We start from the raw sequence: 14842 nt of genomic DNA, 5'->3' as shown, positions 1-14842 counted from the left end.
GCCTGCCAGCTGCTGGGGAGGTCTTGCAGCCCATCTGCGTATTCCTCCCAGCATTCTCTGGGGTGACTCAAAGGTCACTGCATGCTTATTGGCACACAATATACTCCCTTTCCACAGGTAGTTCAACTAACTGTTAAGCAGCACCATTGCTTTTACTTACCATCAGGACTGAAACACTTGGCTGGATCATTCTATCCGCTTGGGCAGGTATCAATGGTGGAAACTCCGCCCATTCTGCTGACATCATCAGCAGGTGCCATGAAGACACTCTGAGTCCGAGACCTGCCACCAAAGTTTGCTGTTAGGTTTTTATTTTTGTGAGCTTTTACCATATTATGTATTTACTTTTTACAGTATTATAATTCTGTAGTTGTGGGTTAGTTAAAAATGTTTTTACTACTTTGTTAGGGCTGGCTTTAGGTTGGTGGGGATGGGGACATTGCTGTTCATTCTATTCCTGTATTCATTTCTATGGACTGTAAATGTAAGTATAGACCTCCCCGTATACCTGAGAACAGGTGGTTAGTGGACTATTCACTTGTATTACAACGCACTATTGAGGTGATAGTGGGAAATAGACCTGTTCATAAGAAGCCTCCCACCTTGAAAACCTTACAAGGTCTTCTCATCTAATCCTTTTCAGTCTAGTTCACAGTCATGTCATGTAATTCCGATAACTGGTCTATATTTTAATGCAAGATCTATCTAAATTCAAACAGGAAATCGCAACTGGAAACAATATCCTCCTTTTGCAATTTGATTTGTCAAGCGCTTTTGACATGGTAGATCATAACATTCTTGCTAAACTTTTGGACAAACTTGGAATTGGAGGTAATACTATCAATTGGTTAAGAGACTTCATCACAACCAGGTCTTATCAAGTTAAAGGAACCACAAATATATCATCCCCATGGTCATCTGAATGCGGAGTACCACAGGGATCGCCTCTCTCCCCAATACTCTTCAATATCATGATGATCCCCTTGGCCAGATTATTAGCCAAACATGGCCTTAATCCCTTTATATATGCTGATGACGTCACCATTTTTATTCCCTTTAAATCAAATTTATCCGAAATCTCTGATAAAATCACTACTGGTATGTCCACCTTGATCTCATGGGCCAATGCCTTTAAGATGAAATTAAATAAAGAAAAAACTCAATGCCTAGTCCTCTCATCTCAATACTCCCCATTGCTCCCGGCCACCCTCAATACCCCAGATGTAATCATCCCCATCTCCAGTAGTTTAAAGATCTTTGGAGTTACAATAGATAGTCATCTATCCTTCGATAACCACGCTAAGCTGATCACAAAGAAAATGTTTAATATGATGTGGAACCTGAAGCAAGTGAAATCTTATCTTCCATTGAACACTTTCCGGAACCTGGTTCAATCCACAGTCATCACTCAGGTTGATTATTGCAACAGAGTTTTCCTTGGATGTAAATCCCAAGTCCTGAAAAGTCTCCAGACTGCCCAGAACACGGCAGCCAGACTTATATTTGGAAAGTCAAGATTTGAAAGCGCCTCACCCCTTCGAGAAAGGCTTCACTGGCTCCCCATCAAAGAGAGAATATACTTCAAGGTCCATACAGTGATCCATAAGATCTTATCAGGAGAATCCCCCAGTTATATGAACAACCTGATTGACCTCCCAATTAGAAATAGAACAATGTCCTCGCGAACATACCTGAATCTACACCTTCCAAACTGCAAAGGTGTCAAGTACAAAACATACTATGCATCCACTTTCTCCTTTCTGGGTAGTCAACTTTGGAATGCTCTCCCAAGAACCATCCGAGATATTAATAACTATTTACCTTTCAGGAAAATGTTAAAGTCCCATTTTTTTCAAGCAGGTTTACCCTAATGGACCAGCTTAATTCCACCAGATCACCTACGATACTCCTGCTAAGACGTCGACACTTACTCTGACCCCAATGTTATACTCAATCCCTCATCTTCTTCCCTCCATCCTTTACCATTTCCCTCCCATTCTCCTTCCCTTTCACCTATCATATCCTTGTCTACCTTCCCTATTCTAGTTCATAACGTTCTTTTCACATGTCCTTTGTAATGCCTTTCATAATGTAAGTAGTTATGATCATCACAATTTATAATACTGTTTCTATATTTCCTTGTTTTTACTGTATTCTTTACCATGTAAGATGCTTTCTTTTACTATGTAAGCCACACTGGACCTGCTGTATGTGGGAAAGAGCGGGGTACATATGTAATAAATAAATAACAAGTCTTTACTCATTAAAGATTTAATTGGCGATTTTTCGATAGGTCTGGCTTTTATAGTAGAAACTTGGCTTTCAGAAGCTGATTTGCCTTTTTTATCAGAACCTAGTCCACCTGGATTATGCCATTTGTCATAGCCCTAGACTAGGAAAAAAGGGTGGAGGTCTGGCTATTATTTATAAGGATTTTTTTCTCTTAAATGTGTGAGTTCAGTATCTATTTTTGGATTAGAATTGCTAGCCTGTTGTTTGCAAAGTTCCTCATGAGACACACCTGAGAAAATTAAGGAGTTATGGGGTAGGAGGCAATGTTCTGGGGTAGGGGAGGTTGTTGGATGTCTGGAGGGGTGGGGGATGGGAGATGTATTGAAAGGGGAAGGGTAGGGGAGGCTTTTGGATGTTTGGAGGTGGATGGGGATATTTGTTGGTAGGGTAATGGGTAGGGGAGGTTATTGGAGGTCTTGGGGGGTATGTGGGGGTGGGAGATTGTTGGATGTCTGGAGGTGGTGGGGATGGGAAATGTGTGGGTAGAGGAGGTTATTCAATGGCTGGGGGGTGGGTGTGGAAATGTCAGTAGGGGAGGTTGTTAGATGTGATGGGAGATGTAGGGGGATGGGATATAGTTAGATGTCTGGAGGTGGTGGGAGATGGGAAATGTGTTGGTAGGGGAGGTTATTGGAGGTCTTGGGGGGTATGTGGGGGTGGGAGATTGTTGGATGTCTGGAGGTGGTGGGGATGGGAAATGTGTGGGTAGAGGAGGTTATTCAATGGCTGGGGGGTGGGTGTGGAAATGTCAGTAGGGGAGGTTGTTAGATGTGATGGGAGATGTAGGGGGATGGGATATAGTTAGATGTCTGGAGGTGGTGGGAGATAGGAAATATGTTGGTAGGGGAGGTTATTGGATGGCTGGGGTGGGTGGGTTGTCAGATGGGTATGGATAATGTGTAAGTAAGGGGAAAGTTTGCCTGCATTTGTTGGTGCCTAATTATAACCAAGGAGATTTTATGACAGGAGACGGCAAGATGTCAAAAATTTGAAGCCATCTCCCTCGCACAGCCGCCATATTGGTGAATCCTAAACAAACTATCAGCTGTATCCTTAAATCTTTCCTTCCCGCTCTTCCCTCACATGTTCTCACAGTTTTCAATGCATTTTTATTCAGTCTCAGTTATAGAAACATGCCGGCTTGTGCAGAAGAACCGTCAGAATGGAACTTACCTTTCATCGCTTAGAGTAGTAATGCTAGAAGGCAGTAGTCCGAAGTGGAGGAATACTAGAGCACATAGGAAGAGGAAAAAGCACAGTTGTGCCACTTTGTAGGTTTTGTTCCGGGCAACCACGGAGGTTTCATAAAAACTCTGAATGTTGTCTATTAAACCTTCTTGCAGGCAGCAGGCGAGCATCTCGTGTCTTCCTATGACAGTGGGAGGGTGGATGATTATGCTCTGGCACAAATCCATAATTTTGCATAATTTAGCATAGGCCAATCTCTTCTGTGGACCCAAAGCTGACGGGCACAACCCTAACTGCTCCCGAGTCTCTGACAGAGGTAAAAACCATACACTCCAGTCACCGCTATGGAAAGGATTGGGCAGCTCACATGAAGCTTCGGCTGGAAACTCGCCCTTACTTTCCTGTGGCAATTCAGGAGTAGTTTGTGCTGGAAAAACAAATGGGAAGCTGTCAAATTAAAAAAAAAAATCCACATATGAGCGGTCATATGCGTTTGCTATTGTTTTTATGTAGAAATATCTTTATTGTTGTAGAACTGTAAATATATCTATCGATATATTTATTTATTTATTGCATTTGTATCCCACATTTTCCCACCTCTTTGCAGGCTCAATGTGGCTTACAATACATCATGAATGTTGGAAATGTATAAGAGAATAGGCGTTTAGTATTACATAAGGATCTTGTTTAACATGATAATAATGAATTAAGATAGTAGAGTGACAAGCAAATGCTGTAAGACAATTCTGGGTATATTTGTAGGAGTTCACATTTGTTGATCTTTGTGGTATGCCTTGTTAAAGAGATGGGTCTTCAGGAGTTTGCGGAAGTTAGTTAGTTCATAGATCGTTTTCAGGCTGTGCGGCAGCGCGTTCCAGAATTGTGTGCTCAAGTAGGAAAAGGTAGAGGCATGCGTTAGTTTGTAAGGGAACAATACAAGTCTTAATGCCAGACAAGGTATGCTCTAAATTCCTTATTTAGGGAATTTGGCATCTTAAATACAAAAGGATCAAAGGAATACATAAAAATATTTATTATTACAGGAGCACAGGCTAGTTTACTAATGACTTCATACATATGGTTTATCGCCTCTGTGATAGTCTCCTTCACCTCTTGACCATTCGATTATCCATAATATATTGGAGTCATAAATCGCTCCCAAGTTGAGATACTAATGACTTACAATGTTTTTCCATCCCTAGAGGTCTCTGGGTCACCTAACAGAAAGTGGTCACATATACTAGATTCTAGCCTAATATTAATACTATATTAAGTATATTTATAAGGTAGAAGTTATTTCCACATTGTCATCATAGGCAAAAATAAAAGCCTATAACGTAGCACTGAAATCCACAATACAGCATTGCAAATAACAAAGGAAGCTCTGGTCTGGAGCAAGGAGGTTTAATAGACAGGAAACCAAGGGCTTCTTTTACTAAAGATTAGCTTGAGTTATCTGCAGAAGGGCCAATAGGAATAAAATGGGACCCGCTGTAGATAACTCGAGCTAACCTTTAGTAAAAGACCCCCCCCTCAAGTGTCGTCAAAATGTTGATACCAATGAGGTCAGTCTCAGTTTCCCCTTCCCCACACAGCCATCATCGCCATACTCTCTAAGCAAAGCAAAGCAAACCTATGAACTGCTGCATCCGTGTTGTCATTCTTTATTGTTGGTAGAATTTCTATTTAATCTCACTTACATTTTCAAACATGCCGGCTTGTGCAGCATACGAATGTACACAGAAGAAGTTTAATAATGGAATACCTTTTCAACAGGTAAAGGAGTAATTTCTTATGAATTGTAATCAATGTGTCATCTGGAGGAACTGGTTATAGGGACACCCTAGCACATGTTATATTCATACAGAGATTTTTTCCCCTACTAAAGGGCCACTAAAACAGACATCATGCTATGAGAATCAGGTGCTCAACATTCAGAGTTTCTATCTATTTATTTATATCATTTATACCCCACATTAAACATGAATTAGGTTGAAACCTGGGCACATTTTAAATCTTTTTTCCCCCTGTGTTTACATCAAAAGAAAAAGATGGCATGTGGGAACTTGCTACTTTTATTTTGTGGATTGCAGAGGTATATTATAAAAATGCACTTGATATTTTTATTACTATTATTTAAAAGAAATCTTAAAGTACACTATAAGCAAGCATATCTCTCCATATTTTTCTTAAACTGAGGAAAAGACTTCAGACACTCGGTACCTATTGCTAATTTTTAGCTTAGCGGTCCAATTCGCTCAACGCACATTAGAAAAGTTTCTTTCTTGCAGATATATGCGTTTTGCGAGTATCGTCACAAGTCTGAAAAACCTCAATTTGATTTATTTTTATTTTTATGTTAAAGTATTTAACAAGACTGGTACTTAGCTGCGGCGCATTCTGTGATTGCTGGGTACGCCCAACAGCGAGCTCCTGTTTCACTAGGTGCTTCGTAAGGAGCTGAACCCAAAGTCTTTATCACAGGAATCTGAAAAACAGTACACAATCTGTAGTATCATGAGAGATTAGAAAGTTCTTGAAGAAAAGTTCCCCTTAGATTTTTTTTCTCACCTATTACCACCGTTAACCTTCTGATACGTGAATTCTCAAAATGGCGGCAAGTACCAAGTATTATTTAAAAGACAGATCTTGAATAATGAGGGCAGAGCTACCTTCAAGCAGAAGTCCAGAGTCTGTCTAAATATCCAGTTCAGCACACTATTAGCTGCCAAGTTCATACAAAGTTAATTATGTTCAGTGGAAAATCAATCTGTTGGCTCAGTCTGCCTGCTATATGAATATTCCATCATTGTTTCATTATTGCTACCATGTATTGCATATGGGCATTTGCTTTTAATTTTGATTGTTTTAATCAGTTTATCCAGACCTTACATACACATGGTTTGCTTTTTAAACCCAAAGGGTGGTTGAACAATTAGGTAAAAACTGTGTTGTTTCTGACTTTACTTGTTTTGGACTGCTTTGGGTCCTGTTGATCTGTTCATCTGGTGTCTGGAATTTTGGAAGATGGAAATAAGGAAATAAAAATTTAATTTTTAGATGTACTCTGTAGAAGTTGTTTTTACTTTTGCAATGTGATTGATGCCTAGTCTGGTGTGTGCATGTGATAAACTTTGAATAACTGCTACGTTACTATGTTATACTTATGGCTATGATTTCTGAACATGTGGTATCTGCACAAAACAAAATATTTATTTTTATTTTGACTATAAAGCCTAGTGGTTAGGGAGGGTGGTGGACTTTGGTCCTCCTGCAGAACTGAGTTCGATTCCCACTTCAGGCACAGGCAGCTCCTTGTGACTCTGGGCAACATTCCATGTAGAAGCCTGCGCGGCCACATTGGTGGTCTGCAAGGGCCGACTTCTACATGGAATGTTGCTAGTGGAATAGCAACATTCCATGTAGAATCTCAAATAGTAGCAACAGTGGAGGAGTGGCCTAGTGGTTAGGGTGGTGGACTCTGGTCCTGGGGAACTGAGTTCGATTCCCACTTATACAGTCTGTGCCAGAGCCGGTGGTTGGGAGGCGGGGCTGGTGGTTGGGAGGCGGGGATAGTGCTGGGCAGACTTATACGGTCTGTGCCTTGAAGAGCATAGGTACAAATCAAAGTAGGGTATACACAAAAAGTAGCACACATGAGTTGTCTTGTTGGGCAGACTGGATGGACCGTGCAGGTCTTTTTCTGCCGTCATCTACTATGTTACTATCCCGCTTATAATTGAAATAGAAAAACGCCTATATTGTGACCCAAATCGGGAGATAGACGTTTATCTCACAAAAACGAATAAAGCGGTATAATCGAAAGCCGAATTTGGACGTTTTCAACTGCACTCCATCACGGATGCGGACAAAGTTGATGGGGGCGTGTCGAAGGCGGAACTGGGGCGTGGTTATCGGCCGATCAGAGATAGGTGCCTTTCGCCGATAATGGAAAAAAAATATGCGTTTTTAGCGAGAATTTAGGGCACTTTTCCTGGACCCTGTTGTTCCACGAATAAGGCCCCAAAAAGTGCCCTAAATGACCAGATGACCACTGGAGGGAATCGGGGATGACCTCCCCTGACTCCCCCAGTGGTCACAAACCCCCTCCCACCATAAAAATATGCCGTTTCACAACTTTTTATGTTCACCCTCAAATGTCATACCCACCTCCCTGGCAGCAGTATGCAGTTCACTGGAGCAGTTATTAGGGGGTGCAGTGGACTTCAGGCAGGTGGACCCAGGCCCATCCCCCCCCCCACCTGTTACACTTGTGCTGGTAAATGGGAGCCCTCCAAACCGCCCCCCCAAACCCACTGTACCCACATGTAGGTGCCCCCCTTCACCCCTTAGGGCTATAGTAATGGTGTAGACTTGTGGGCAGTGGGTTTTGAGGGGGATTTGGGGGGCTCAACACCCAAGGGAAGGGTGCTATGCACCTGGGAGCTCTTTTACCTTTTTTTTTGTTTTTGTAAAAGTGCCCCCTAGGGTGCCCGGTTGGTGTCCTGGCATGTGAGGGGGACCAGTGCACTACGACTCCTGGCCCCTCCCACGAACAAATGTCTTGGATTTCTTCGTTTTTGAGCTGGGCGCTTTCATTTTCCATTATCACTGAAAAACAAAAACGCCCAGCTCACAAATTGTCGAATAAAACATGGACGTCTATTTTTTTCAAAAATACGGTTCGGTCCGCCCCTTCATGGACCTGTTCTCGGAGATAAATGCCCATGGAGATAGATGTTTTCGTTCAATTATGCGCCTCCACGTTACTTCAGGCACAGGCAGCTCCTTGTGACTCTGGGCAAGTCACTTAACCCTCCATTGCCCCATGTAAGCTGCATTGAGCCTGCCATGAGTGGGAAAGCACGGGGTACAAATGTAACAAACAAACAATTTCCCCTGAAACATGTTCAAAACAGAATAATCCATTTGTACAAAAGAGATGAAAATGTGATTCCATGTGCCCCAATAAAAGGAGAGTTTAATTTAACTTCCAGTCTTTATAACACCAGGCTTCCCAAGGCAAATTACAACAGTTAAGAGATATCCTCACTGAAATGTGGCCATGTATTACTGTATTGTAACATAGTAGATGATGGCAGGTATAGAACAGTGTAGACACATGAGCACAAAATACAGCCATTATTAGTGCTGTTTTCACCAGCTACAGTAATGTTGAGTATTGTGTTCAATTCTGGTTGCCGCATCTCAAGAAAGATATAGTAGAATTGGAAAAGGTGCAGCGAAGGGCGACTAAAATGATAGCGGGGATGGGACGACTTCCCTATGAAGAAAGACTAAGGAGGCTAGGGCTTTTCAGCTTGGAGAAGAGACGGCTGAGGGGAGACATGATAGAGGTATATAAAATAATGAGTGGAGTGGAACAGGTGGATGTGAAGCGTCTGTTCACGCTTTCCAAAAATACTAGGACTAGGGGGCATGCGATGAAACTACAGTGTAGTAAATTTAAAACAAATTGGAGAAACTTTTTCTTCACCCAACGTGTAATTAAACTCTGGAATTCGTTGCCGGAGAAAGTGGTGAAGGCGGTTAGCTTAGCAGAGTTTAAAAAGGGGTTGGACGGTTTCCTAAAGGACAAGTCCATAAACCGCTACTAAACGGACTTGGAAAAATCCAAAATTCCAGGAATAACATATATAGAATGTTTGTACGTTTGGGAAGCTTGCCAGGTGCCCTTGACCTGGATTGGCCGCTGTCGTGGACAGGATGCTGGGCTCGATGGACCCTTGGTCTTTTCCCAGTATGGCATTACTTATGTACTTATGTTTAAACTGTATTAGTGATATTCACTTGTTATTTCTTTCCTCCACCTTGAACAACAGAAACAGTGTTACACTTGTTACAGATGCAGCATTTCATAGGTTTGCTTGCTTTGTTTTTGAGTGTGCTACAGATGACGGCTGCGCGGAGGAGTGGAAACAGAGGCTCACTTGCCATTAAACCTGCTTAGTCTTTGTGAATGTGACCCTCCCCTCGAAAACTCCCCCCTCCCTCCCTCTCTCTCCTAACAGAGAGAATAGAAAACCAAGGAGGTTTAATAAAACCACAGAAAGCGCACAAGTTCGCCACTCTTTTCAACAGCATCCCGGGTCTCTCAATATGGCGGCAAGCTCCGCCCACTGGCTTCAGCCCACACAATGCAGCAGATAGGCTCATGCCGCCTCCTGGGGGGCTGGAGCGGAAGTGGACGCTGCTGCGGCGGATGAAGACGCTGCTTGCTGCGGGGCGGAAGTTGACGGCCAGCGGGGCGGAAGTGGGATCGGGAGTGGCCTATGGAGCGCGGCTCAGCGAGCGAGCGGTAAACAAAGTTCCGCGCAGCCCGGTCGGGGGCGGCCTTGGCCGTTTATCCTTGTGTGAAGGGAGCCCCGGGCCAGGCCGACACCCCTGACTCCAGGGCATGTGCTGGAGACGGCGCAGCCTGCTTTTCCCCCTTCATCCTCCTGAGAGCTGTCAGGAAGCACCTTAGCACATCAGACTGCCATGACTTCCTCCCCCACCTCCAGGGGAAGAGCAACTCTGGAGGGTGGGGCTGGATATTTCACTGGAGACCAGGGGTTGGGGATTGACCTCCCCCTCCCCCATCTCCTGGCCCTGAAGAGCAGGGGGTGGCTCGCTTTTAATAACCCAGATCTGTTCTTGGACATGAGCCAGGGGAAGGACCCAATCTCCTGCCCCTGAAGAAAAGCAGAGGAGAGGTCTTGGGTAATGCCCCCCCCCCCCAATCTCCTGTACCAGAGAAGGGTTAGGGCATAGGAGAGGTAGACCCCTAAAAGAATGGGGATTGTGTGCTAGACAGATCAGTATCTGCAAGAAAGGAGATGGGGACGGAGACGGGTTACCCCACTGCTAAAAGTTGTCTCACTCTTAACCTTCTTGTTGTTTCCAGGTTTCAGTCATGGATGAACTTGTGCAGGATTTGGCCTCTGCTCTAGAGCAGACCTCCGAGCAAAACAAGATGGAGGAGCTGGGGGAAGAAATGGCTCTCAGCCCGCGACAGCAGCGGCGTCAGTTGCGCAAACGGCGAGATAGGAAGCGGCGCTCCGATTTCCTACACCCACAAGAGCGCCTCTGCTGCTACAGTGAGGCCTCTGAGTCCAGCCTGGACGAGACCTCAAAGGAATGCCGAGAGATTGCCGCCGCGGTCCACTACAGCGATTCCGATGAAATGCTGAGTTCCAGGAGACACCCGTCCCTGAGTGTCACCCTCCGGAGCAGGCTGCACACTTGGCATGAGTCAGACCCCTTTCCTGAAAACGGTTCTTGTCGGCCTTCTCGACGCCGGCGGAAGCTGAAGCGTGGAGCTGCTGGTCTGCAGCAGAGACTGAAGGGGACGGAGTGGGGCTGTGACAGGGGCTGCAGATTCAAAGCTGCCAAGAAGCAGCGGCTTTCCCGCTGGAAGGAGAACACCCCGTGGGGGTCATCAGACCATAACTTGTGTGAACCCCTGGAAAGCAGGACCTTGCTTGTCAAGGAGGCCAGGAAAGAGAGGATGGACTGTGAAACTGAGGAACCAAAGCAAGGCTCTGATGAGAACATGTCTGAATGGTGAGTTCTAGTAACAGGGACAGCCTCCAGACCTCTAGCACTCAAACGTCTGTGCTTATTAGGAATCTTCCCTGGTATTTCAGACCCTGCACTTTCTGCCTTACTGCAGGAGGGTTTATAAGTGCGCTCTTGGCTCTACCTGTCTCTGCACCATGACTCTGCCATGCCAAGACACAGGAGACAGAACCAGATACTGACCCTAACGTCCACCATCTCATCCTGCAAAACCATGACCTTCTTTGCCTCCTGCCAACAGAGTGGCACTTAGCAAGAAAGAGCATTTTCTTTCTTGAGCACTGAATTATAATAAAGGGTCTGATTTTCAGTGAGATCTTGGCACTTAGCTGGGAGTTAAATAGCCAGATCCCACAGCAGAAAATTCCCTTCCCTTAACTGCTAAATTCTGGAGGTAGAGTGAAGCTTTAGTCACCTAATGCTGGCTACATTTAGCCACCTGATTTCAAGTGGCCAAATGACAGGCTGAAATCTAAGCCTGATATTCTACTTTGTCTGAGCAACTTTGGGAATTACCTGGAGAAATCTTTGTTTTTTGAAATTTCCCCTTCTTGCACACCATTTACATTTTGTTTGGCCAAGAGCTAGCTGCTACCAAAGAGATGACGTGGGAGCTGTTTGCTTCCCTGGGTGAAACTTCAGTTTTACCCTCCCCCCTTGAGATTTTAATAATTACTCAGTTATGATTACCCCAGTATTGCCCTTTCCATATCAGGCCTGCAAAAAACAGATATCAGTTTGTTTTATACATATTTACATAATGAGGGTGATTTCCAAACATCAGTTACCCAGGATGATATTTGAAAATTACCCACCCTTCCTGCAGGTAAGAGTAACCTAGTGGTTAAGTTCAGTGGCCTGAGAACTTAGGGATCTGGGTTCGATTCCCGCTGCAGCTCCTTGTGACTCTGGGCAAGTCACTTAACCCTCCATTGCCCCTGGTACAAACTAAGTACCTGAATATATGTAAACCGCTTTGATTGTAACCACAAAAAGGCAGTTTATCAAGTCCTGTCCCCTTTCCCTACATGCTGTTGGTTCTTTGTGTGGCTGTGCAGCCTCCTGTTTAATTTGAATGTAGCTGGTCTTTGCTGCCCCCTCCCCAGGTGACTGCCTGGTTCACCTAATGGCCAAAAAGTAGGGAAACGGGACTGACCTTCAGAAACAGACCAAGGAACAATAGCTTATTATGATGAAATGGTTTTGGATTGTTGATTCACTGAAAACGCTTTGAAGACTCGACACAGAACCGTATTTCGGCAGAAAATGCCTGTCTTGGGAGTCTTAAAAACTGCAGAGGTATGGCTTGAATAGAATAAATAGACTCAGTGGTATTATTATTATTAGCATTTGTATAGCGCTACCAGACGCACGCAGCGCTGAACATCTGATACAAAGAGACAGTCCCTGCTCAAAAGAGCTTACAATCTAAATACAGACAGACAAGATGGTTATGGGTGAGGGAAGTAATGGGAGCTAAAAAGCAGCAGTGAAAAGGTGGGTTTTCAGCATAGATTTGAAAACAGGTAGAGATGGAGCTAGACGTATAGGTCCAGGAAGTCTATTCCAGGCATAAGGTGCTGCGAGAGAAAAGGAGCAAAGCCTGGAGTTAGCAGTGGAGGAGAAGGGGGACGACAAGAGGGTTTTGTCCAGTGAGCGGAGATGAGAGTGGAGAGGTAATGGGGGGCTGCAGAGTGGATGCATTTAAAGGTCAGTACGAGAAGTTAGTTGATGAGTTAAAAAGATGGAAAAATGACAGTGCTTTGATTTTAACTAGGCAACTGGTGTTCAGCACGGTGCGGTCCAGCTTGTTAACCAGACAGATGGTTGTGCTTTTGCTCTACCTGACAAAAATAAGTGATGAACTTTCTCGCTTCTTGAGCTGCTGAATTTTGTCTGCTTAGGAATGACGTGTAGGATCTTAAGTATAGAAAGGAGACTGAGTTAGTTTTTAATTTTTAGCTTTACTTTACTTTTATTTATTTAAAAGGTTCTGGGTGAAGTACGAATTGCATAATTAAATCAACAATTACCACATACTGTTAACCTTCAGTGTGCACTTCCCAAGCTCTGTCTGCGGTAAGCCTTATAATCCTTAATTAGAAAGAAAACTCCCAACGTCTGATCATATAATTTCTAGAAATACCTCAAGTAGTGTAAAAAAATGTTTGTGTTGTGTTTACAATTGATGATCTCATGGCACCATGCGGTGTCACAAGCAACCATCATACATTATTTAAATCACTGCACAAGCTGAGTAAAGATTGTATGCAAAAGCTAATGAATTTCAATCAAACATTACCAAAGAACACTGGTTCACCATAGAAATTTTTCAAAAAAGAGCAGCACTTATCTGGTGTAAATAGAGAGCGCTTGTGAGCGATATTGTAACAAATAGACTGGATTATATGCAAATGCTGAGTTCAAAGTCGACATCCGTAGCAGTAAGGAACAGACAATCCGTGACATCAAAACTAAGTGCTTCAGGGAGACCAGTCAGCTTAAAGTTGCCCACAGTTCCTCAACAGGGATAAGATGTTATCTTCAAAACTATATTAAAAAAATGTTTGTGTTGTGTTATTGTTCAGCTGTATGTTGTATTACTCTTGATCCTGTTTAAAAATACAAACATGGGAAAAAGCATTCAGAATAAGACGCTGTGGAATAATTACCCCAAACAGAAACTCACAAGATGCCAACATAAAAACCTCTAAACAACCTGAGCTGCATTTAAATTCTCCTGCGTGTACAAAGGAAGGGACCCTGATTGGGTAACAACCACACGGGTCAAGAGACCCAAATTATAATCACTTATCGCAGATACGTTTGCCACTCAAATTCTTGTTTCAAGTCCAAAGGTTCAACCGTCTGCCAAAAGTAAAGCCAGTGTTTAGTAATGTCCCCTCCTTTGGGAAGCATAAGCACTTCAAAACTCAAGTCCTGTAATGCATCCAATGATGGACCAATAGAGCTACGGCTGAGATGTTCTGAAATCCTATTCTTAACAGCTTGTTTCGTCTGCCTAATGTACAATAAATCACCCGGGCATTGAATCAAATAAATTACTTGCTTTGTAATACGAATTGGAGAAAATCTTTCTTCACTCGGTGTGTAATGAAACTCTGGAATTTGTTGCCAGAGAATGTGGTAAAGGCAGTTAGCTTAGCTGGGTTTAAAAAAAAGGTCTGGACGGCTTCCTAAAGGAAAAGTCCATAGACCATTATTAAATTGACTTGGGGAAAATCCACTGCTTATTTTTGGAATAAGCAGCATAAAATGTACTTTTTTGGGATCTTGCCAGTTGTTTGTGACCTGGATTGGCCACTGTTGGAAACAGGATGCTGGGCTTGATGAACCTTTGGTCTGTCCCAGTATAGCAACACTTATGTACTTATGCTACATCTGATGTGTCTGTGGAGTAGCTTAGTGGTTAGAGCACTGGGCTTGACATCCAGGGGAGCTGAGTTCAAACCTCACTGCTGCTCCTGGGGATCTTGGGTAGTACCTTACCCCTCCATTGCCTCAGGCACAAAAATTAGATTGTGAGCCCTTCATGGAGAGTGAAATACAAGTACCTGAATGTAACTCTCCTAGAGCTACCACTGAAAAAAAGGTGTGAGCAAAATCCAAATAATTGGGGTCTTATTCTGAATGCAACATCTAGTCACTGATTTGTATTTTATTTCCTGCACTTTCTGTTCAATGTTTGGTTACCCTTTATTAAAGTATAGTTTTGAAGATAACGAGGAATGTGTGTAACTTTAAGCTGACTGGTCTCCCT

The 14842-nt window shown here is 43.5% G+C and overlaps 1 protein-coding gene across 3 annotated transcripts in view; it reads left to right on the top strand.

Annotated features, from left to right (window-relative positions):
• The first annotated feature begins 9733 nt into the window (after nt 1-9733).
• GPATCH2L (G-patch domain containing 2 like) overlaps nt 9734-14842 on the top strand; it is a 50518-nt gene continuing 45409 nt past the window's right edge. For 2 of the 3 annotated variants that reach the window (XM_030214736.1, XM_030214734.1), the window contains exons 1-2: nt 9734-9799; nt 10388-11046. In XM_030214736.1, coding sequence (XP_030070596.1) covers nt 10397-11046 — 650 coding nt within the window. In that variant the 5' untranslated portion in view covers nt 9734-9799; nt 10388-10396. Of the gene's footprint in view, nt 9800-9837; nt 10204-10387; nt 11047-14842 lie in introns of those variants that run through there. The other variant, XM_030214735.1, reaches the window with a different exon arrangement.

Source organism: Microcaecilia unicolor, chromosome 9, assembly GCF_901765095.1.
Source record: "Microcaecilia unicolor chromosome 9, aMicUni1.1, whole genome shotgun sequence".
Classification (NCBI taxonomy): Eukaryota; Metazoa; Chordata; class Amphibia; order Gymnophiona; family Siphonopidae; genus Microcaecilia; species Microcaecilia unicolor.
The sequence above is the reverse complement of the archived record's forward strand: the minus strand, read 5'-3'. Positions and strand labels throughout refer to the sequence as shown.